Genomic DNA, 25,778 nt, shown 5'->3' on the forward strand with positions numbered 1-25,778 from the left:
GTATACGATTTTCCACGTATGTTCCAAACGAACCACTTTATTCAATCTTATAAGAAGCAGAAGTTATTCTGTCACGTGCTGATTAGAGCACTAGCGACTCTCTCCTCATTCTGACGACCCAACGTGTACCTCGACCCGATTCCGTGTCTAGTTCAGCGTATTGTTCATCAGTAGAGCTTTCACTTCCCTTTTGAAGGCAAAAGTTCATGGAATCAGTCTTGTTTCAATAGGTAGGGAGTTCCAGATTCCTGGGGCAATACCAGAGAAAGTGCGTTTGTAGGTTTTCCGTTTTTATTTTTTTTTGGCTTATGAAGCAGAGTGCTGGTGCTACTTGAGGTCCGGGAGCTACCCCATAGTTTGAGCTTATTTTTCAGGTACAGAGGGGTATTGAAGTCTAGTGCTCTATGGGTCATACAAGCAATTTTTAACTGGATCCTTGCCTCAAATGGGAGCCAATTAAGTAATTTCAGGTCCGGCGAAATGTGGTTGGATTTCTTGGAACCGGTGACAAGTCTAGTTGCAGCATTCAGAGATGCTCCGAGTGGGGCGAGGCTGAGTTTCGGGAGACCGCATAGAGTGGCAGTGCCGTATTCGAGTCTTGAAATGACAAGTGCTTGCACCGCCGATTCGAAGTCATCTTGTGGGAGGTAGGGTTTGTGTTTTCTTAGGATGCTCAGAGGGAAGTTTGCTCCTTTGGTCGAAGCTCTGATGTGGTCTTGCATGTTTAGATTCTTATCTAGTACAACACCCAATGATTTAGTGGAGTCGATTCGATTCATAAACTTTATTCGATTCAAAATGATAGACTCACAAAAGTATACAGACCTTAGTTTAAAAAAAAGAACATATTAACATCAATAAATCAGAATGATTCATATTACAGTTTACACATTTTAAAAACTAAAAATAGAAATTTCCAAAATGAGGTTTATACAAATCTTAAAAAACATTTTTCAGTTAATCACACCCTATACCAAAGGATGAAGTTGTAATTCATTTCATGCAGATAGCAGAGAAAGGAAGGTATTAACCAGACAAACTAACATTACCGTTTCCTTAGTTGCAATGACAATCGTATAAAACTTAGCATGGCAGAACATACTCCATGGATAATGACAACAGATAATCATAACCCTCTTTATAATTACATGGTCGCCGGTTTTTTAGAATAGGCTTAATAAACCTAATTCTTGCTTCCTTATAAAGAGGACAAAAAAGAACAAGATGGATGGTATTTTGACTGGTTTTGTCATCACAAGGACAAGGGGGCAGCCTCTCACACCAACCCCCTTGTTTTGGGAACGCAAAAAGAAAATGGAGAGTATTTAATCTAAATCTAGTCAAATAAAAACGCCATTGCACATGGGTAGTAAACATTAAATAAAATTGGACTTTCGATTTACCCAAGCAATCTGTAGGCTGGTCTAAATGTGACATATTTAAGCTATTACGATAACTTGATTTAATTAAGTTTTTTATATCCCCCTGCATATTTTCGGGTTTTTCATACAAATGGCCCAGACCAATTTTATGCAGAGTATCACTAACCTATGAAAGCCATGGAATCTGCATTGCATGTTCAAGATTTTTACAATCCCGAAGGATATCTTTTGAGAGCTGTAAATCTTCTGATAGCCATACTTTACCCCATAATATTAGAGGGGAAACGCGAATGATGTCAGACACATATTCCAATCCCATCTCAGTGTGGCAAAAACTGTTAGAGGAACCTAGTGGGACTGCTAACAAGCGTTTAAAAAATTTATTTTCCATGACCTGGATCATAGCTGGGTTTTCTGTCCCCCATACCCCTGCCCCATAGGTTGCCACTGATAAGCACTTTGCTCTATACAAAGTTTTTAACTGTGGGACTGGTTTTTGTCCTAATTTGCTACAAAAACGGAATAGACCCTCAATTGATCGGCTAGTGCTTTGTACACGCGCCTTCATCAAAGGAACCCAGCTCAGTTTCTAATTAAATAAATTTCCCAGGTAATTGAAATTTTCGATTTTATCGATGGTGGAATTCATTACCATGAACTTACGGGTTTTTGTCCCTTTGGGACCACAGACCATTGCAAAAGATTTTGCAAAGTTTACCTTTAGGTCCAGGTCCAGCATAAAGTTGTTAAATGCATCCAAACAGGTCTGCATACTGTTATCTGTAAGGGTCATTAATACCGTATCGTCGGCATAAGATAGCATAGGTATCTTCTTGCCGTTTACTTTTGGGAAATCCGTGCAATGTTCCAACAAAAACTTTTCCAGGCCATTAGTGTATACTAAAAAAAAAAAGGTGCTAAAATGCAGCCTTGCCGCACACCCTCGGTTGAGGGGATGGATTTAGTTTTTTCCCCCCCTGGCCCAAATCTTATGGCCACAGTTGTGGCCGCATGTAGTCTACTGAGCAGGGTAACCAAGGGTTCTTCAAAACCCATGTCCTCCATCATCTGCCAGAGTTTATTTCTGCAAACAGTGTAAAAAGCACTGGATAAGTCCATGAAGGCCAGGTGGATGGAAGAAGCCCTAGCCTTCATGTACTTACCCATAATTAGTGCCAAATTTAGGCACTGTTCGGTCCTTCCCTTTCCTCTCCTAAACCCATATTGGGAGTTTACAATAAGGCCCGCAGAATCTGCCAAAGTCTCCAATCTGGCCAAGATTATCCTACCCAATAGCTTGCATGATGCATCAATTGGTGATATTGGGCGATAGCAACGTGGGTCGCACTTATCCCCTTCTTAAAAATTGGCACCACCACTGCCTCCTTCCAAGATAGGGGAATGCGACCAACAATAGCTGCTTTAAAAACATTCAGGAGCAATGGGGCCCATAAGACAGTATTATGTTTGAAAAAGTCCAGCGGCACCGCATCCGGGCCATGGGCTTTTAGTCGAACACCTTTCCTCAAAGCCTCCTCCACTTCACAGAGGGTGAGCGAAGAACTGAGCAGGGAAGCTGTAACGGGGATGTCCCCATCCCTTATTTCATCCTGCAAACCTATGAGGGGGATAGACTTAGGGTTAAAAATGTTCCCATAATGGGCTTCCCATGTCTCGGCCGTTATCTGCATTACCATATTATCGTTACCATCATTTGTGAGGAAAGGATGATTTATAACCTCCCAAAAAAGCCTACTGTCTTTTAAGTCTGAGGCTTTCTCCAAGTCCTCCCAAGCTAGCCTTTTTAGATCCAGCTTTCGTTTTTTAATTGCGTCTTTGTAGGTGCTTCTCGCAGTTCTTACCAACTCCTTATTCCTAGGTTTTTGGTGTAAAGCCCTTTTTAACAATTTTTGAGCTGCGGAACAAACCGCATCAAACCATTTAAAACCCTTAGACTGTTTAGAGGCCAGTGGTTTTTTAAGATGTTCTGCCACATTCCCACACAAAATTTCAAAGTTTCTAATTGTATTTTCTGGGTCTGTTGTTGGTGATAAACAAAGCTCAATTTCAGAGCTATTAGAGTTTAAGATATCTACCTCCAACCCAGTTGCATCTACTTTCTCCCACTTCAGGGTGACTCCTTTATTCCTATTATATGTTATCGGTTGATCCCAGGTTGGATATCTTGCAATATTTAGTGGAGTCAATGATGTTTGGTGTGCAGTTGAGAGCGGTGAGGTCTGTGAGGGAGTTTACCACAGTGGGGGTTTGCCTAGTGGGTAAAATGAGGAGGAATTCAGTTTTAAGGGCGTTTCGTTTGAGGTGGTTGGAGGTTAGCCAGTTTAAGGTTTTGTGCAGGTTTCGGTTGAGAGACTGGATATCTTCTGGTGCAGATATTTTCATGTATAGTTGGGTATCATCCGCATACGTGTGGTATTGGATGTTGGAATCTTTGAGGATTACAGTCAGTGGTTCCATGAAAAGGATGAAGAGTGTGGGATAGAGTGAGGATCCTTGTGGGACACCAAGTGTGCAGGGACTGGAGTTGGATAGAAGTTGATTGGATTTGACTCTTTCTGTTCTGTTGTTGAGAAAAGAGGCAAACCATTTTAGGGCAGTGCCTCAGAGCCCCATTCTACATTCCAAGAGGTTCAGAAGGTTGTCGTGTTTGACCGTGTCAAACGCAGATGAGAGATTGAGTAGTATTAGTAGGCAAGCTTCATTCTGGTCAAGCAAAGAGAGGGCATCATCCACTATATGAGTGATGGCCGTCTCCGTGCTGTGGCCAGAGCGGAAACCCGATTGGTTGAGGAGTTGGAATTGGTGAATGGTTTTGCGCAGTTTTTCATGTACACATTTCTTGAGGAGTTTAGTCAGGGTAGGAATGTTTGTGATTGGTTGATAGTTATTCAGGTCTTCAGGGTCAGCCGTGGATTTTTTGAGAATAGGGAAAACTAGGTCCGCCTTCAGGCAGTCCGGGATCTCCCCTTGTAGAAGTGAAGCATTGATGATCTTGGACCAGAGCGGGATTAGTGTTCCTATTATTTCTTTAAAGAAGTTGGGGGGGAGGGGAGGGGGTCATTGAAGTGATTTGAGGGTTTCTGGGTCGATAGAATGCTGAGGATGGCAGTGTCGTTGAGGGGAGTAAATTGGCTCCAAGAGGCGTTGTTTTTGGGGGAGAGAGTAGGGGCGGGTTAGGGAGGAGTCAGGAGAGGGAACGAGTTTGATGCGCGCCGATTTGAGGTCAAATTCGATCTTATTCGCCTTAGCGAGGAAGAAGTCCGCATCGGCATCACAGTTCGGCTGAGGGCAGGAGGAGATGTGAGGTGATTGGCCGGAAGTGTTATTAGATTGTGACTTAATCAGCTCAAAGAGTCTTTTTGGATGATTTTTGGCTTTGTCAAGTTGGGTTTTGAAGAAGTTTGCTTTCGCCATTCTGATGAGTTTATTGTATCTGCTCCTTTTTAGTCTAATCTTGCACCTATTGCTGTACCTGTTCAACTCTTGTACCTCTGCCATGAGTATCTCTTGGTCTATTGCACCATAAAATGAAGACAAGTAGAACTATGGAATGGCTGGTTTGTCGTCCTCAAGTGCAGCCAGCAGTTCCTGTCATAAGGGGGCGCTTTCAGGCACCCTAGAAGTCCTGAAGCTCAAATCATGGTTGTTGGAGGGTTGTGTGTTTCTATCACTTCATTATTTATGATCTCTTGGGAGGTTGGATGTTGGGCTGTAATGAGAAAGTTCATTTAGGTCTAATGATGGTTTCTTTAAGGAGGTGATTATGGAGTGTTATAAGGGGCCTTGGACTGTGGAGGAAGCTGTTTAGTAACCATGTTATGTTTGTGAGGAGAACATGAATGCAGTATGGTTTCCTTGATTGTGCATTGGACTGCATGAACAGAGATAGGGGCCACCGGAGAGAATGCAGACATTTGGGGGGAAGATGTGAACTGTGGCTAATGTGGTGCGGGATACCTTGGGTGTGGTGTGGAACCGCAGGGCTGTCACCGGGGTCTTCACTCTTTTTGCGAGATAGACTCAGTACTTGACATCCATACATATCGTACCCTTTAAGAAAAAGAGTGATAGTTTGGACCTCCTGATAGCATCAAGGATGGTGAACCATATATACTCTCTTAAGAGCTGGTTTACTACTGAGTAGATGTTACTAGAGAATGTAGGCTTTGTGAAACAGAGAAAGCTCATGCAAAATGGCAATCCAGTTAGGAAATAGCAAATCATTCTCCAATAGGAGCAAACCCTCTCTTCCACTGTGTGTAACAGAGACGTGTGTCTTAATGAGAAAGCATGGCACAGTTGGTGGCCCTTCCCCTAATGCACTTTAGAGAGGTCTTGATTACAAAGCATCATGTGTAGGGAGGGGCTCTCCTTCCATAGTATCAGAGCCCTTTGTGAGAAGTTTCCTCAGATACAGGTTTAGTCCAGTACATGGAGCGCCCTTCACACTGAAGGCCATTGTCTTTTGGGATGTGATGTCTTGCCTTACTGTAACAGGCAGCAGCCAGGAATGGAGGCAATGACAGGAAGTTCACACCTTTTAACTGTAATGATCCACTGCCTCTTCTCTGCAGCAAGCTCTTAGGGACAAGGCCTTAAATGCTTTTTGTGTCTATCTTGGAAGAGACAGGGTTTCTCTTTTACATCTCTCAGCATGGCAGCTCTCCCTAGCTAGCTCTTTCACTTCGAAAAGGAAGAACACATATCAAACTTTCTTCAATAAGGGTCACGTCCTGTTATTAAACACCTGAGTGTGTTTAGCTCCTTGTAGACGACCCTTGTAGTCCAAATGGCCTGATTTATGATCAATAAAGAGCGTCACGTATATACAAGGTTATTGCTTTCCTCCACACAACATGTTAATGTCTGGTTTGTGGACCTCCTTGTGCTGTCCACTGATGGGTGTTACTTGGGTCAAGATGAATGAAGATACAGCTTTACACCAATTGTGTAAATCCTGGCTTTTTGGCTCGTTGTATTTTGGTCAAAAATATCAAAGTACTGTAAAATTCGAATTATTTTGATTTCATGCCACCCATCAATGCACTATACTGTGGTCATGACAATTATTTAAATGTACACCATAATTTCCAGGTTTCATCTTCTATCTCAGAAAATATCTGGAGTTCTGCTGAATCTTCATTCAGTTCTTCCTGTGATGAAATGGATGTGAGTTTCAAAAGCAGCGTCAGTGGGAGCAGACGAGAAACATCTCCTCTGCAGCCGACAGAGGGCAAAGAGACTGACCGTGGAAGGAGGGGAACACCGTCACTGCAGCCGACAGAGGGCAAAGAGACTGACCATGGAAGGAGGGGAACACCGTCACTGCAGCCGACAGAGGGCAAAGAGACTAGGCATGACAGAAGAGGAACACCACCTCTACAACCATCAGAAAACATTGTAAACTATGAAGACCACACCACCGCCTCACCTAACCAACATTCAGAGATGAGAAGCACATCAAAGCAGACAGTGAATTCCAAAGAAGCTTCAGGTGGGTCATACAGTATATTTGTTCATTTTCACTAACTCAAACACACCTTGGCCAGTCACTTTGGTAAGTAGGATTTTTCACCGTGATGTATTCTGATATTCATAAAAGGTATGTTATCTCTCTGCATGTGCCGGATCCCGGAACACAATTATTTTCCATTAGAATCCAATACATTGAAAACAAGTCCAAGAACGCAACATTTGCAGTAATTTATTTTACCAGTTATCCAAAATACAAGCTCAACCGTACATGTGGCTGTAAACACAACTTAGAAACAGGGGGCCAGATGTAGGACCAGTATAAACTGCGACTCGCAATTTGCGCTCGATTGCGAGTCACAATTTACAATGTACAACAGTGTCAGAGACACTGATTGCGATTCCAAATGGGGTCGTAAAATGCGAGGCTCATTAATGTTAAGGAGGCACTCGTAATTTGCAACCCCCCCATTGGGAATGGCTGGCCCTCCCAGGGATGGTGGCTTGCTGGGCCCAGCAGACCTCCATGTCTGGAACTGCTTTTCAATAAAGCAGTTTTTAGGTTTTGCCTAGCCAATGCGTACGAAGTACGCATGCGCTAGCAAAACCTCTTGAGATGTATATGTGATCGATGACCCGCCTCTGTCTCTCATTGGCTAGCTCCATAAATGGAGGCTAGCCATTGGGAGACAGAGGCTGTCAATCGCGCTTTCTCTTGAAAACGCGATTCGGGGGCGTTTCGCGGTGTTTTTTTAAGCCCCGCCCCTTTGTCCTGGGCCGCGCTGCGATTGGCTGCCGGCCCGGGACACCCCCGTGACGTCATTCCCGGGCCGCGCTGTGATTGGCTGCCGGCCCGGGACCTGACTTGTTTGCTATTATAGTCGGTATCCCAAAAATAGTTAACATCATCCGAATCCTTAAATTTATCGACAGCGTTTTGAGACGATGGCGTTGTAATATTCACCTCTCTAATGTGTGGTCCAAAAAGAGAAGAGCACTCGATCAAAAGTGAAGAATCTACATCACCCACAGGGTGTTCGTGTTGGAATTATGGCTACAGTTGTGCATTGTCTGCAGACTTCTAGTTTGGCTGGCCGTCTGCGGCCACTCGACGGATATACCTCCCTCCGTTTGTAAAACACTGCAGAAACGCGCCCTTCCTTATACGCATACCCTGGCTGCAGCGAGCAGCCTTGTGTTGCAGCGGCCGCGGCTCTTTTGGCGTCCTTAGTGTGTCATGGCGTCACGCTGCCACACAAATGGAGCACATTGAGCAGCTCCCTTGAGTGAGGCCAGTTGAATTCGCAACCAGTTCCTGCTGCGTACTCGTGTTGCTTCTCTTGCAACATGCCCCTGCCCTAGACTAATTCCTGGAACCGCCGCAGCCCAAGCACACTTCACCTGTTGTTCATTAACCAGGAGCGCATTGGCGCGCCTCCTCCGACTCTGCCGTTGTATCGCCACCGTCCGTGATACATATTTGCGTATTTCGCTGTGACTGGGAGTGCGCGCGCGGCTTCCCTGCTTGACAATACGGAGCGCGCTTCCACGTGGTTGGAAGCCAGTGTTTTTACAGTGGCTTCACCAGTGACATCGCTGTTGCCAAGCAACTCTCCCCCTCCCCCACCGCTGCGCAGCACACCGGCTATCGCTGCTGCGTAGTTCTAGTAGTCTGCAAAAGGATGGCGAGCCGGCCTACCACGTGCACCTTTCTTATAGTCTGGCAACAGTCGAGACCCTCGCTGTGTGGGGTCATAGTGTGCCCCGAGGGCATCTTTATTGACGTATCTGTTGAACTCCCTGGAGACGCTAGCGCGGAGCCCGTGCAGAAATCTGTCTTTCGTGAATGAAAAATATCCGGGGATTAAAACACGTTCGAGCCATGGGTTAGACGGTGAGTCGCGGTCTTCTCACAATCAGCTGTTCTGAGCTGCCAGTCTCTCTCTGGAATCCTGATGTTGCACTCCCCAGCTTCACACCATGGTTGCGTGAACAAGAGTGTTTTGTTTGGCAGTGGCCATAGCAGTTCAGGGCCTGTGATATGTTTATTTACTTGGGAAGGGTAAAACATTTAATATATATATTTTTTTATTAGCCACAAGGCACAAAGGTATAATATAGAAGCAATAACACATCATAATTCCATATGTAACCTCACTCATTTCATTACCACAAATAACAATTTACTTTATAAAACACTCAGACCATGATATCCAATTTCATATGATATACAATAATATTAGAGAAAGGAACAAAAAAGAAAAAGATAAGAACCACTCCCCCCCCCCCCCCATTCTCACTTATTACAGCAGCTCATAATCGTGGCAAATGCTCCTCGTTGGGTTTCGCCTGCCGAAGGCTGCGCTCTGCGCAGCTTTTCGGCGCAGGCGAAATCCTTTGTTTACAATAAGGACTTCAGGAACGTCCCCCGGCTCCCATTGGCTAGCTCCATAAATGGAGGCTAGCCATTGGGTGCCGGATCTGTCCGTCAAGGCCGGACCAGATTCGGGGGCGTTCCCGCGATTTTTTCCCTCTCCACCCACTTCTGTTCGTCATCGCGGCGGTGGGTGGGTGTTATTTTTTTTTTTCGAGTCGCCATTTTTTCTTCATTTTACATGCGTCTGTTGTTGGAGTTAGTTCAAGATTCGAGTTCCCACGAAGCGATCAGGGATCAGGTAAGGAGTATTTTGTTTATAAATGTGTTTTCACTCTGTAAGTTTAGGTATTTTGTTCTGTGCCGGTTCCCGCCCCCCATCCCGCTGTCCTGTGCCCGTTCCCGCCCCCTCCCGCTGTCCTTGTGTCCGTTCCGCCCCCCTCCCCGTGTGCCCGTTCCCGCCCCCCCTCCCCTTTCACTCTCCGTTGCTTGTTGCAATTGAGCTGCCAGTATGTTATGTTTTTTAGGAGAAGCGTTTTCTTGACTGTAAACACGCTTGGGGCACCTCTTACAGATCATGTGATCTTAAGTGCACAGCACTTGCCTGCTTCCCACATTTATGCCAGTCCGCGTCTTTATATTCTTCATTTGCCTTTCGTTGTCGAATGGGTGGGTACACAGCGCAACTGTCGGCAACAGATTGTAAACACTTATGTACAATTAAGATAGATTGGCTTTGGCTTCAGCCAGTGAAGTGCTATTCTTATACCTCATGCAGTTGGTTGTTTAGTTCATCTTTCCGCCTTCCGGTGAGTACTTAACTGTATTGCATGTGTTTTTATCTCAAAAGTCCATAAAGTCTTTACACAGTTTGACATTCATTTTTTATGTTTATACATTATATTCAGACACCTGTTTTTCTATTTTTTCCAGAGTCTTAGGGCAGGTTTTAATATGATGAACAGCATTTGTTAATATTTGTGTTTACATGCGTTGGCATAGGAAAGTTAGATCTTAGGTTTTGCCTATAAAACGTGTGAGATTAAGGAATCGCACATGTTCCATCCGTTATGAATTAATTGTGTTGAGACACATAGATAGTAAATATGAATATGCAGTGTTTTTTCTGTGCAGTTTCTTAAAGTTAAAAGGCGCTACGTGAGGCATGGTTTAGTCAAATTTTGAATTGGTGCTTGGATGCGCAGAGGTGTAGAAGTGTTAAAAAATTCTACTTGTCTAGGTGTGTGGAAATCCTATCGCACGCCGCCCAGTACATACTACTTGCACATATCTTGGGCAGAAGAGAGTATATTTCCCAAATTCAGTGTAAACCCCCAGATTTCTACAGTTGTTGTTCGGAAATTGTGCAGTCACACTCTAAGTAAATTATAGCTTCTAACTAATAGTCTCTCCCTGTAGGTATGGTTCCCTGTACTGTTATATAGTTGTAGTATACATTGACAACTCACTAACACAGGTGTAGCGGCAGGGTATGCCAGGTACCTATATACATGGAGGCAGCAAGTGTATTAACTCGCTGAGCTATTTTGCTAGCATAGGTGCACAGTTCCCCTGTTCCTGTATGTGCATTGCCCTACATGTTGAAAGAGGTTGGGTTGCCATGAAGATTCCAATGGGCACCAGAACATGACGCTAACAGAGGGAGGAGCCCAGGTGCTTCAACCAGGATATGAGAGATACTTCTGCAGGGCCCTGGCATAGGCAGTAGTAGAGGATACCTAGCTTGTAGCGGTTGCATTCGCAAAGTGTGCTACATAACTGACTTAACGCCATGTGCAATACCATCTCTCATAGGCTTGCCCACCCCACTACTAGAAACAGTCCTTTGTGCTATAAGCTCGTATTTGCAGAGCACCCCCTCTTGATTACTACTTCTTCCTTCAATTAGAAGGAGCCCATGCACAGTGTTACACATTGGTGGACAGTAAGTGTGTTAGAAGCCATAAGGCAGGTCTTTGTGAGTAGCCAATGACGGAGGCACCAACATGTTATTTTTAATGGTGTAGAAGCTATGTAGCCAAAACACCAGCCTCAGTCATACTGTAAGGCCCATCTGAGTTCCATTAACTGGTGCAGCAGGGTATGGAAGGAGTTCAAAGTCTGTGCACATTGTTCAAAGCAGCCTAAAATAGCTCTTTTCTCTTCAGTGGGTCAAAGAGTGTTTTGTTTATTTTTGACATTAAAAAGACATACCAGTTGTTTATTTTGCCTGCAATTCGGGTGCCCCGTTAGATGTTCATTTTCTGTCTCTTATGTATCGCCTAAGACAGAGCATGCACAATTGCTTGCAAGATCTTTTGTTTTCCAATAGCAGCGTGTCTATAATGGTCCCCATATTTAAACAAGCATTTACAATGCAACGGTTTCGCCTTTGGAAAAGTTTGAGCTATTGGCATTGTAAATGACAAAATTTGTATTTATGTGTTGGTTTTGAAAACAGATAAATAAATGGCATTGTCATTTACATTGCCAATAGCTCTAAATTTTCCAAAGGCGAAACCGTTGCATTGTAAATGCTTGTTTTAAATGCAACCCATTTTCCTTAATACGGGATGCATTTTAAAACAAGCATTTACAATGCAACGGTTTCGCCTTTGGAAAAGTTTGAGCTATTGGCATTGTAAATGACAAAATTTGTATTTATGTGTTGGTTTTGAAAACAGATAAATAAATGGCATTGTCATTTACATTGCTAATAGCTCTAACTTTTCCAAAGGCGAAACCGTTGCATTGTAAATGCTTGTTATTGAATTGAAATTAAAAGTTTTAAGTAAAAAATGCAATAAGCTAAAGGCAGTGAGCATTTGTTTACAAAGGAAAAATAAGTAAACATGGGAGCAAAAACGCAGTACACAAAAAAGGAATTAAAGGAGAGAATTGCCAACTAACAAAACCACTGATGTACACTACTTTTTTGGCAAATGCGCAAGTCATCAGGACAACTGCCACCACACACTGTGTAGGATGAGGGCTATCCTACTACTGCACCCTGTATATTGTTGTGGGCAGAAGATAAATGTGAATGACAGTTTAAGAGGACTGCGGATGAAGAGTCCTGGCTCAAACCCCTCCTATGTATGTACAGATGTATTCAGATTAATTTGTTAATCTGTTTCAGTCAGGTCGTTAGAGGAGACAGGCCGAATAAAAGGAATACCAGCCTAAAACGCAAGTGTTGATAAACTAGGCAGGCACTTTCTGTAGCACCCACAAAACCATGTTCTACATTTCTTATTTATTTCACGTTCTCACACAGCACTCCACCACCGCAAGGTGTTCAGAAGTCAGTCTGTGATACACCTCTAGTTTTATGTAGAATAACGTTATTAGAATAGTAGAAAATTAATATTTCTACAATGACCTATAACTTTAAAAACTTTCCAGCCTCTCACACTGGTGTATTTACCCCAATGTGCCTTAATGCACACACCACTTATTAACATTGCTCACACCACTTTCACATTACCATGCACGAAAAGACATACAAAATAATAAAAGAGGCTATTATACATTGATTTTAAAAAAAGCATACTCTTGGAGCTAAACGTTGTTCTGACCAGCGCTTCCATCATAAGAAAAAAAACAGACAACTTTTTTTCTAGTTTTCACATAATCCATCCTTCTACAACTGACAAAAATATCTTTAGACATGCTGAATACAAATACATCAGCTCAAGAGAAAAGCATATCCAAATTAAGATTCCACGTTGCTTTCCGCCATTAATAATGAATCCATGTTATTTAACTCTCCAACACTGATGGTGAACCTTTTGAAACTCCAGAGGAGGAAAAACTGGAGAACTACAAATTTGATTTGTTAACGTATTTGGAGTAATTGTTGCTTTAAAGGTGTAAAAAAAGGAAAGGCAAACGGAACAAAAAGAAAAAGAAACTACCTAAAAGAAAAAAAAGACAGAGAAAGAAAAAAATGAAAAAGTGGACCCAAAGAATAATGAACAAAGCAAAATTTTAGAAAGAGGGAGAAGAGACACACAGAGGGGAAAAAAGGAAGAAGGATAAAGAAAGACAGGGGAACAAGAACAAAGAAGAACAAGAACAAAACAAAAAAAGAAAACAAGGAAACAAGGAAAGGAAAAGCAGAGATGAAAGAAAAATAATGAAAGAAAGATGCCAGCAAAGAAGATGAGAATTGTAGAAAAGATGGAAAGAATTGGAAAGAAAGAACAAAAGCAAGACAACATTAAAGCAGATAGAGAAAGAGAGCTAGGGCCGTTTAAAACCCTGGAGTTAGACGCACTGTCAGCTCGACTAGCTGGGGTTTGAATTAAAAGGTGATCTACTCTATCCAAGTGGAGGTCTGAATAGTTTTACCTTTTGTTGTGCTCCTGTTTCTTTGTTGTGGACGAACTTGCGCCGTTTCCGCATGATGAGGCTTTACCAGGCTCCCCTCACTGTAATTTCTCAGAATCTTTTCACTTGATGTTAGTTTTCTGGGCGAGCCATATTTCCTCGAGGCAGTCACTTTTGATTGTGCACAAGCTGAAGTCGCGGGCCTGGCCAAAGCGCGAGGGCTTGGACATGTTACGGATATGCTCTCTGACAGGACTGGGAGCCTGCACTCTCTTGCAGCCCTTTCCGCAGATTTGGGGGGCGGCCACAGACTTCAGTGAGAGCGCCCCATCGCCAGCGTGATCCTTTTCAAACCACCTTCCTGTGGTCACAGAGAGAGCTCGTCTGACTCGACGACGTAGGAATGTAGGTATGTGCTGAGGTAAAACTTGGGATGGTCCTTCTGTGGCAGCTCGTGAACCAAACAGCCAGACCAGATGCCATGCGCGTGCAAAGGTATTTCTGCTGGCATGCACAGACTAGACACTGGGCATCATAAAAGGCGGAACAAAAATTCCACTCTGCTCCATCTATTCAGGTCAAGTCGAGAAAACCGTTCACACGTTTCTCTGCTATTTCCACGTTTGCAATTTGACGGACGGCGGGAGGGGGCGGGAGGGGGCGGGAGTGGACACGGACGGCGGGAGGGGGCGGGAGTGGACACGGACGGCGGGAGGGGGCGGGAGTGGACACGGACGGCGGGAGGGGGCGGGAGTGGACACGGACGGCGGGAGGGGGCGGGAGTGGACACGGACGGCGGGAGGGGGTAGGAGAGGACACGGACGGCGGGAGGGGGCGGGAGAGGACACGGACGGCGGGAGGGGGCAAGGAAAAGCAGAGATGAAAGAAAAATAATGAAAGAAAGATGCCAGCAAAGAAGATGAGAATTGTAGAAAAGATGGAAAGAATTGGAAAGAAAGAACAAAAGCAAGACAACATTAAAGCAGATAGAGAAAGAGAGCTAGGGCCGTTTAAAACCCTGGAGTTAGACGCACTGTCAGCTCGACTAGCTGGCGTTTGAATTAAAAGGTGATCTACTCTATCCAAGTGGAGGTCTGAATAGTTTTACCTTTTGTTGTGCTCCTGTTTCTTTGTTGTGGACGAACTTGCGCCGTTTCCGCATGATGAGGCTTTACCAGGCTCCCCTCACTGTAAGTTCTCAGAATCTTTTCACTTGATGTTAGTTTTCTGGGCGAGCCATATTTCCTCAAGGCAGTCACTTTTGATTGTGCACAAGCTGAAGTCGCGGGCCTGGCCAAAGCGCGAGGGCTTGGACATGTTACGGATATGCTCTCTGACAGGACTGGGAGCCTGCACTCTCTTGCAGCCCTTTCCGCAGATTTGGGGGGCGGCCACAGACTTCAGTGAGAGCGCCCCATCGCCAGCGTGATCCTTTTCAAACCACCTTCCTGTGGTCACAGAGAGAGCTCGTCTGACTCGACGACGTAGGAATGTAGGTATGTGCTGAGGTAAAACTTGGGATGGTCCTTCTGTGGCAGCTCGTGAACCAAACAGCCAGACCAGATGCCATGCGCGTGCAAAGGTATTTCTGCTGGCATGCACAGACTAGACACTGGGCATCATAAAAGGCGGAACAAAAATTCCACTCTGCTCCATCTATTCAGGTCAAGTCGAGAAAACCGTTCACACGTTTCTCTGCTATTTCCACGTTTGCAATTTGACGGACGGCGGGAGGGGGCGGGAGTGGACACGGACGGCGGGAGGGGGCGGGAGTGGACACGGACGGCGGGAGGGGGCGGGAGTGGACACGGACGGCGGGAGGGGGCGGGAGTGGACACGGACGGCGGGAGGGGGCGGGAGTGGACACGGACGGCGGGAGGGGGTAGGAGAGGACACGGACGGCGGGAGGGGGCGGGAGAGGACACGGACGGCGGGAGGGGGCAAGGAAAAGCAGAGATGAAAGAAAAATAATGAAAGAAAGATGCCAGCAAAGAAGATGAGAATTGTAGAAAAGATGGAAAGAATTGGAAAGAAAGAACAAAAGCAAGACAACATTAAAGCAGATAGAGAAAGAGAGCTAGGGCCGTTTAAAACCCTGGAGTTAGACGCACTGTCAGCTCGACTAGCTGGCGTTTGAATTAAAAGGTGATCTACTCTATCCAAGTGGAGGTCTGAATAGTTTTACCTTTTGTTGTGCTCCTGTTTCTTTGTTGTGGACGAACTTGCGCCGTTTCCGCATGATGAGGCTTTACCAGGCTCCCCTCACTGTAAGTTCTCAGAATCTTTTCACTTGATGTTAGTTTTCTGGGCGAGCCATATTTCCTCAAGGCAGTCACTTTTGATTGTGCACAAGCTGAAGTCGCGGGCCTGGCCAAAGCGCGAGGGCTTGGACATGTTACGGATATGCTCTCTGACAGGACTGGGAGCCTGCACTCTCTTGCAGCCCTTTCCGCAGATTTGGGGGGCGGCCACAGACTTCAGTGAGAGCGCCCCATCGCCAGCGTGATCCTTTTCAAACCACCTTCCTGTGGTCACAGAGAGAGCTCGTCTGACTCGACGACGTAGGAATGTAGGTATGTGCTGAGGTAAAACTTGGGATGGTCCTTCTGTGGCAGCTCGTGAACCAAACAGCCAGACCAGATGCCATGCGCGTGCAAAGGTATTTCTGCTGGCATGCACAGACTAGACACTGGGCATCATAAAAGGCGGAACAAAAATTCCACTCTGCTCCATCTATTCAGGTCAAGTCGAGAAAACCGTTCACACGTTTCTCTGCTATTTCCACGTTTGCAATTTGACGGACGGCGGGAGGGGGCGGGAGTGGACACGGACGGCGGGAGGGGGCGGGAGTGGACACGGACGGCGGGAGGGGGCGGGAGTGGACACGGACGGCGGGAGGGGGCGGGAGTGGACACGGACGGCGGGAGGGGGTGGGAGAGGACACGGACGGCGGGAGGGGGCGGGAGAGGACACGGACGGCGGGAGGGGGCAAGGAAAAGCAGAGATGAAAGAAAAATAATGAAAGAAAGATGCCAGCAAAGAAGATGAGAATTGTAGAAAAGATGGAAAGAATTGGAAAGAAAGAACAAAAGCAAGACAACATTAAAGCAGATAGAGAAAGAGAGCTAGGGCCGTTTAAAACCCTGGAGTTAGACGCACTGTCAGCTCGACTAGCTGAGGTTTGAATTAAAAGGTGATCTACTCTATCCAAGTGGAGGTCTGAATAGTTTTACCTTTTGTTGTGCTCCTGTTTCTTTGTTGTGGACGAACTTGCGCCGTTTCCGCATGATGAGGCTTTACCAGGCTCCCCTCACTGTAAGTTCTCAGAATCTTTTCACTTGATGTTAGTTTTCTGGGCGAGCCATATTTCCTCGAGGCAGTCACTTTTGATTGTGCACAAGCTGAAGTCGCGGGCCTGGCCAAAGCGCGAGGGCTTGGACATGTTACGGATATGCTCTCTGACAGGACTGGGAGCCTGCACTCTCTTGCAGCCCTTTCCGCAGATTTGGGGGGCGGCCACAGACTTCAGTGAGAGCGCCCCATCGCCAGCGTGATCCTTTTCAAACCACCTTCCTGTGGTCACAGAGAGAGCTCGTCTGACTCGACGACGTAGGAATGTAGGTATGTGCTGAGGTAAAACTTGGGATGGTCCTTCTGTGGCAGCTCGTGAACCAAACAGCCAGACCAGATGCCATGCGCGTGCAAAGGTATTTCTGCTGGCATGCACAGACTAGACACTGGGCATCATAAAAGGCGGAACAAAAATTCCACTCTGCTCCATCTATTCAGGTCAAGTCGAGAAAACCGTTCACACGTTTCTCTGCTATTTCCACGTTTGCAATTTGACGGACGGCGGGAGGGGGCGGGAGGGGGCGGGAGTGGACACGGACGGCGGGAGGGGGCGGGAGTGGACACGGACGGCGGGAGGGGGCGGGAGAGGGCGGTAGTGGACATGGACGGCGGGAGGGGGCGGGGGAGGGCGGGAGTGGACACGGACGGCGGGAGGGGGCGGGAGTGGACACGGACGGCGGGAGGGGGCGGGAGGGGGCGGGAGTGGACACGGACGGCGGGAGGGGGCGGGAGTGGACACCGACGGCGGGAGGGGGCGGGAGAGGACACGGACGGCGGGAGGGGGCGGGAGAGGACACGGACGGCGGGAGGGGGCGGGAGAGGACACGGACGGCGGGAAACGTGCACAGGACAGCGAGGGGGGGGCGGAAAGGCACACGGAGGTGGCGGGAATGGACAGCGCATCAGTGAAAGGGGAGGGAACGGGAAAAAACGTAACTCCGCCCTGGGAAAAAATCTCGGGAACGCCCCCGAATCTGGTCCGGCCTTGACGGACAGATCTCTGTTCCAATGGCTAGCCTCCATTTATGGAGCTAGCCAATGGGACAGGGGGGCGTATTCCATTCTCCTTACTGGAAATCAAGAGATTTCTCTGGAGGCGGAGCTAAGAGCTCCGCCCTCCAGCGAAACCTAAAAAATGAAACATTTTCGTTTCATTTTTTTCACAGAAACTTGTTTATTAGCATTTTATCAAACACCACAATACAAACTGACAACGGTTATGTTCGAATAACTGCAGACAGCATGGTAACCTACAGGTAGAAGATCACTCCTTTCATAGATTCTACAGTTTGAACGTATATTTCAAATTACACCTTTAGGGTTGTTCGAGTAGGTATGCTAAGATATACATTCTTGGGTCTCTTTTTCTTGGGCTTCCAAATGAGGTCCCAAATCCTTCTTCCCGCAATGGTTCTATCCATATGGAGCCAGTGCTTCTCCGATTCCCTCTTAGCCCATTCGGTCACCACCTGTCAGGGCCCCCACAAGGCTTACCTCTGCTTGTGAAGAGGATTCCGAAGAGACGACAGGAGCTACTGCCCCTGTACCCACCTGACCCCGTACGGAACCACGTACCCGGCTGGGATGAGGTGAAACCAGGGACAGGAGCAAGGATGTGATGTGAGAGAGGAGGCAATGGACGGACAGGACAGTGATGTTCCTCAAAGGAAGACAAAGAGACCCATTAGAAAGGAACCCTCTTCCCTCCTTCTTCCTATGTACACCCCTAGACATGTATTCACGGAGGCCAACTGCCCTGGTACTCACCAAGACTGGTAAACACCAGGCTGTAAACGAAAGTGGGTTGCTCCTTGTGAAATGAAGGACCAGCAAGGCAAGAGGACAGGGGCAGTGTACTGTTTGGGATCCTTTAAACGTGCTCAGTGCAGCAAAGTTATGCTCCCAACCACGCTGCTGCGTGCTTCTCACATGCACTAAAACACAAGTGCTAATAATAACGCTCCTGCATGTGTATTACATGACCAAAACGCCATAGCGTGTTGAGGAAAGTTCAAACAAAAAACACTCCAGAGTGGGTAAACTCAAAAAGACAAGAAAAGCGCTCCTGCGTGTGTTGCCTATGTATGCAAAAAACAAAGCGCTCCTGCGCGATGGCCACATGTACATAAAACAGCGCTCCAGCGCAATTGCAGCAAAGACAGAAGTGTCGTCTGAACACAGTACACACCCTCCCTAGACGGCAACGAGCAGGATACCTAAATGTTGCATAAGCGCGGAGCTCCGAAACGGCTTCTCGGTGAAAAGCGGTAATTCAAACTAGCGAAGGAGATACGCGTCTGTCTTATCTCGAGGACCTGGAAACATGAGGAATCCGAAGCAGTGACCCGGCGGGACTACGCAGGGTTTATGCGTGTCCCCCGGATGTGCTCCGCTGCGAGGCTGAAGGTTCGACAACTAGACCGGTCTGAGGCACAAAAACCGGAAGTGCGGATTTATCGTGTCTAGGGGTTACAACGGAGCGGCAATGCGCCGCATACATGACAGTACCCCCCCAAAAACAGACCCCCCTGCACCCGGAATCAGAGAGGGGAGGCAGGACGAGGACTGAGTGGGTGACCCAAATGGAAGGCGCGCACCAGGTCGGGAGCATGGCGCATGTGAGACAACCAGTCAACCAGGTAAAACAGCTTCCCCCTGGTACGGCGAGAGCCCAGAATGGCCCTAACCTCGTACTCCAAGTGGTCATCCAGAAGCACCGGAGCGGGAGGAGCGGCAGTGGTACTTTCGGGATGAACAGCACGCAGCAGAGAGACATGGAAGACAGGATGTATCTTCATGTGCTGAGGCAGGGAGAGTCTCATGGACACCGGGTTGATCACGTTCTCGATGACGTACGGGCCCACAAAACGGGGTAACAGTATTTTGGGGCCGTGCACGTTGAGATGCCGAACAGAGAGCCACACCCTGTCGCCAGTCCGGTATTCTGGTCCTTTGGTTCTGTGTGCATTGGCTTGTACCTTGTAGGATTCCTTGGCCTTGGCCAGCTCGAACCGGGCATGTTGCCAGAGAATGCGCAGCGCACTGTGGTAAGCCCGTACTGTGGGCAATGGGCTGTTTCGTGGTTCTTCCCAAGCGGTGGTGCGAGGATGCCGCCCTTACAACAGAAAAAAGGTGACGTGCCTATGGCGGAATGCTTGTTATTGTTGTACGCGTATTCCGCCATCCAAAGCACCTCGTCCCATTCCTTCTCCACCATGATCAACAAGCATCTGAGGTATTGTTCCATCGTGTGGTTGGTCCTTTCGGCTTGGCCGTCCGTCTGGGGGTGGTACGCGGAAGAAAGCCGTACCTCCATCTCCAGGGTCCTGCACACCTCTCTCCAGAAATAGGACACGAACTGCGTATCACGGTCTGTTATCACCACCGAAGGGATGCCGCGGAGGCGAACGACGTTATGCTAGAAGACCACTGCTAATTCAGCCGCTGTGGGAAGTTTCTTCAGGGGAGAGAAATGAGCCATTTTGGATAGGTGATCCACTATGGTTAGGATGGTGGTATGTCCGGTTTTGGTGATCGGTAACTCAACCACAAAGTCCATGGACACGGTGTGCCATGGGTACGTGGTTCAGATATGGGGTGCAACAGTCCTGTTGGGGGATCAGACTTGTTTTTGCCCAAGAGACAAACCGTGCAACGAGCTTTGTAGTTTTTTGTGTCGTCCTCCATGGCAGGCCACCAGAAGTTCCTTCGGAGGAGATCCAGGGTTTTGTGGTAACCCGGGTGGTCGGATAGGACATTGTCGTGACACATGACCAATGCTTGTTGTTGTCGTGTTTCTGTGGGCAGAAAGTACTTATCATTCCTGAACAGGAACCCATTTTTGTCTGTTATTCCATGATGCACTTTAGCGAGTGCGACCGGGTCCGTCTTACTGACGTCTTTTTGTAACAAGGTTAGGAATTCTGTAGTCACTACGCCTCCCTGGAAGTGATGTTCTGGTATAACAGGAACAGGCTCGGTTGTGGGCGTTGAATCTTCGGGTTCCTCGAGTCGGGACAACGCGTCTGCTTTAGCGTTCTCCCTTCCTGGACGAAACGTGATCGTAAATTCGTATTCGTTGAAGAATAAGGTCCAACGAAGTTGTCTGGCTGTGAGGGCTCGTGCTGACCGTAGAAACTGGAGATTCCGATGGTCCGTGTATATGGTCACCGGGTGTTTGGCGTCTTTCAGGTAGTGCCTCCATTCCTCAAAGGCCGTTTTTATTGCCAGTAATTCCCGGTCTGACACCGTATAGTTTCTTTCAGCGGGTTGGAGCTTCTTTGAGTAGAAAGCCACGGGGTGTAAGAGACCCGAACCGGCTTCTCGTTGGGAAAGAACACCACCCAACGCGTCGTGTGAGGCATCGGCCTCCACCACGAAAGGACGTTCCATATCCGGATGAGCTAGTACCGGGGCTGTGGTGAACCGTTTCTTGAGTTCCCTGAACGCGTCATCGGCTTTGGTGTCCCAACAGAAAAGCAAGTTTTTGCGCAGAAGGTGGGTTATCGGTGCTACCATTCCGGAAAAACCTGTGATGAACCGACGGTAGTAATTGGAAAACCCCAGGAACCACTTAACGTCTTTTACTGATGACGGAGTAGGCCAGAACAGGATGGCTTCCACTTTTTTGTTGTCTATCTGAATAACGTCTGGGGTTATGATGTGGCCTAGGAACTCAACGGAGGAGACGTGAAACACGCTTTTTTCCAGCTTAACATACAGACGGTGTTTCCCCAACTGTTGAAGGACGGAACGTACGTGTTGGATGTGCTCCGGAAGATTCTGCGAATAGATCAGAATATCGTCTATATATACGATACAGAATATGTCTATGAAGTCCCTCAACACCTCATCGATGAAGAACTGAAACGCCGCAGGGGCGTTGCAGAGTCCGAAGGGCATGAGCTGGTATTCGTAGAGACCAAACTTGGTTCGGAAGGCGGTCTTCCATTCGTCACCCCTTCGGACTCTGACTAGGTGGTAGGCCCCCCTTAGGTCCAGCTTCGTGTAGATGACGGCGTTCTTCACCTGATCCAGGAGGCTTGAGATTAGTGGCAAGGGATATCGGTTTTTCACCGTGATGGCGTTCATCGCTCTAAAGTCTATACAGGTCCTTAGATCGCCCTCCTTTTTGGCCACGAAGAAAAGAGGAGAGGACACTGGAGAACGGGAATGGCGGATGAATCCGTTGAGCAGATACTCGTCCAGGTAAGCGCGCAGATGGACGTTTTCCTTCTGTGTGAGGGAATAAATCCGGCTGCACGGGAGAGTGGAACCAGGAATCAGGTTTATCCTGCAGTCAAAGGACCGATTAGGAGGCAGGACGTTGGCTCCTTTTTTGTTGAAGACCTCGGCCAGGTCCGAATAGGCCGCTGGTACGTCTGTTTGGGCGACTACCCCCGTGCCTTGTAGGGGCAAAGAACGAGCTTGTACAGTATGCTCTTTTCTGAAAGCCTCCTCTGTGTAACAAGTGGTGTTGCAACGGTCCGAGTCTAGGGCTACGACTCAAAATGCCCAGTCGATCCGAGGGTTGTGGTGAACCAACCAAGGAAGGCCCAGTATGACCTTGAACTGTGGGGCGTCTATCACATCGAAGCCGATGGTTTCGGTATGGTGGTTTGCGAAGGACATTACCATTTCTTCCGTCTGGTATCTGATGAGGCCTGAGGTTAGATCGGTTCCATCCACGGCTTTAACGGTTTCCGGGAATTCTTTGGGTATGGTGGTCATGCCCAAGGCCTGTGAATACATGGTGTCGATGAAGTTACCAGTCGCTCCAGAATCCAATAAGGCTGTGACCAGCCATTCTTTGCCAGTAGGATTTCGTAACGTCACCTCCACCCCTACATGACGGCTGCCATCCAGAACCACAGGGATCCCCGCTTTGCCTGATGACAAACCCAGCAGACGGACCCCATTGTCTACTGGGTTGTCTCGTTTCCAGTCTTGTCTCCTTTGTTAATGGGTAACGCAAAAGGTCTTCTGCCTCGTGTGCGTGTGGGCTTTACTGGGCATTCTCTAACGAAGTGGCCGTTTTTGCCACAATATAGGCATTGGTTCTGTTTCCTTCTCTTCTCTCTTTCCGCACTGGTGAGTGGACCACGTACGCCTCCTATTTGCATAGGTTGTTGTGCGTCGTTGGTAGCAGCAGGTTCGTCTCTGGTTTTCTCTGTGCTTTTCTCCCCGAAAGACAGGAAACGGTTGTCGCTTCCTCTCCCTTTTTCGGTTCTTCGTTCCTGTATCCTGTAGTTTACTTTGACTACTAGGTCTATGAACTGTCCTATGTCCTCGGGAGGATCAGGCATTTGTTTTATCAAGTCCTTTAGTTCGCCGCGTAGGCCGCGATAGAACACCGACACCTTCTTGGACTCAGGCCAGTGTGCTTCGATAACTAGTCTGCTGAACGTGGTGATGTAGTGGAGCAAATCGTTATTGCCTTGTTTGAGGCTGAGTAGTTCATTATCTGCGGCCTGGACGAAGGTATGTCGGGCGAACATACGCCGCATGGTTTCCTTGAAGATAGGAAGGTTGTACAACATAGGATCGTCGTTGTCTACTAACGATATGGACCATTGAGCGGCATCACCCCCATGTACGAGAGAATGAATGCGATTTTGGACGCATCATCCGGAAAAGCGGATGCTCTGGCCATGAAGTGCAGGTGGCATTGATGAAGGAATATGCTGTATTTGGTGCTGTCCCCATAAAAACGTTCAGGCGGTGCCAGCTGCACAGGGTGTGGTGTAACTGCTTGTATAGCCGTATCCTGGTTTGGGGTAGAGGAGGTCCCGCCGAACGTGAATGTGGGTGACCGTAATATCCCTTCCTGCCTGGCTAGGGGACTCGGGGTGGTTCCCCAGGGATTGGCTACCCCAGCCGCCACTTGGCCTTGTAAGGCCGTCATGTCGTGGCGAAGACTGAGGTTCTCTGCCTGTATGCTAGTCAGCATAACTGCTATGTCCTATAAAGTAATCTCTGGGTCGCTCATGTCCTCTGGGCGGAATGATTAACGTGGGCTTCGGATTCTGTCAGGGCCCCCACAAGGCTTACCTCTGCTTGTGAAGAGGATTCCGCAGAGACGACAGGAGCTACTGCCCCTGTACCCACCTGACCCCGTACGGAACCACGTACCCGGCTGGGATGAGGTGAAACCAGGGACAGGAGCAAGGATGTGATGTGAGAGAGGAGGCAATGGACGGACAGGACAGTGATGTACCCCAAAGGAAGACAAAGAGATCCATTAGAAAGGAACCCTCTTCCCTCCTTCTTCCTATGTACACCCCTAGACACGTATTCAGGGAGGCCAACTGCCCTGGTACTCACCAAGACTGGTAAACACCAGGCTGTAAACGAAAGTGGGTTGCTCCTTGTGAAATGAAGGACCAGCAAGGCAAGAGGACAGGGGCAGTGTACTGCTTGGGATCCTTTAAACGTGCTCAGTCCAGCAAAGTTTTGCTCCCAACCACGCTGCTGCTTCTCACATGCACTAAAACACAAGTGCTAATAATAACGCTCCTGCGTGTGTATTACATGGCCAAAACCAAAGCGCCATAGCGTGTTGAGGAAAGTTCAAACAAAAAACACTCCAGAGTGGGTAAACTCAAAAAGGAAAGAAAAGCGCTCCTGCGCGTGTTGCCTATGTATGCAAAAAACAAAGCGCTCCTGCGCGATGGCCACATGTACATAAAACAGCGCTCCAGCGCAATTGCAGCAAAGACAGAAGTGTCGTCTGAACACAGTACACACCCTCCCTAGACGGCAACGAGCAGGATACCTAAATGTTGCATCAGCGCGGAGCTCCGAAACGGCTTCTCGGTGAAAAGCGGTAATTCAAACTAGCGAAGGAGATACGCGTCTGTCTTATCTCGAGGACCTGGAAACATGAGGAATCCGAAGCAGTGACCCGGCGGGACTACGCAGGGTTTATGCGTGTCCCCCGGATGTGCTCCGCTGCGAGGCTGAAGGTTCGACAACTAGACCGGTCTGAGGCACAAAAACCGGAAGTGAGGATTTATCGTGTCTAGGGGTTACAACGGAGCGGCAATGCGCCGCATACATGACACCACCCGCAGTTGGGCGGCTTTGTAATAAAGCCCAAAGTCCAGGAGTCCCGCCCCCCCCTTCTGCTGTGATCTTCTCAGTATGGAGAAGGAGAAACGTGCCCTTGCCAAAAGAACCGCAGAACCATGGATTTTATTTGAGGGAGAAAGTCTTTGTCAAGTTCCATAGGGAGTGCCTGAAACAGATATAAAAGTTTGGGGAGCGGTATCATTTTAACTGCATGTATGCGGCTAAGCCAAGATATAAAGAGCGGTTTCCATCGTACAAGGTCCGCCTGGAGTCTTAGGATGGAGGGTTGGAAGTTAGCTCTATAAAGTTCTTCCACCCTAGGCGTCAGTTGTACCCCCAGGTACTGGAGACGGCAGGAAGTCCACTGTAGTTGGGTGCAAGCCTGAAGTTCCCTGACTTCGGCGTCTGGGATTGTGAGATTGAGAACATTGGATTTGTCTGGGTTAACCTTGAAGCCCGCCACCGCTTCAAAGCGTGTAAGTTCCGTTTGAAGCGTGGGAATAGAGGTGGCCGGATCCGTAGGACACAAGAGCACATTGTCTGCGAAGAGGGATATCTTGTGCATTTCCCCGCTAAACAGAATGCCCTTTATCTCTGGCATTGCGCGTATGGCTATGGCTAGCAGCTCAATACTGCGGGCGAATAGCAAAGGTGTCAACGGGCACCCCTGGCGGGTACCCCTTAGTCAGGGGGAAGGGAGCCGATAAGACCCCATTCACCAGTACCCTTGAGTGAGGTTGGACATAGTTAGCTCGTATCATAGTAATAAACATAAC

The 25,778-nt window shown here is 47.7% G+C and overlaps 1 protein-coding gene across 2 annotated transcripts in view; it reads left to right on the top strand.

Annotated features, from left to right (window-relative positions):
* The window catches only part of LOC144780842 (fibrous sheath-interacting protein 1-like), a 746,598-nt gene that overhangs the window by 37,178 nt on the left and 683,642 nt on the right, over positions 1-25,778 (top strand). For both annotated transcript variants that reach the window (XM_078659336.1, XM_078659337.1), the window contains exon 3: positions 6,498-6,897. In XM_078659336.1, the coding sequence (XP_078515462.1) occupies positions 6,498-6,897 (400 nt within the window). The remainder of the gene's footprint in view (positions 1-6,497; positions 6,898-25,778) is intronic.

The sequence above is a fragment of the Lissotriton helveticus genome, chromosome 9, assembly GCF_964261635.1.
Source record: "Lissotriton helveticus chromosome 9, aLisHel1.1, whole genome shotgun sequence".
In the NCBI taxonomy this organism is placed as follows: Eukaryota; Metazoa; Chordata; class Amphibia; order Caudata; family Salamandridae; genus Lissotriton; species Lissotriton helveticus.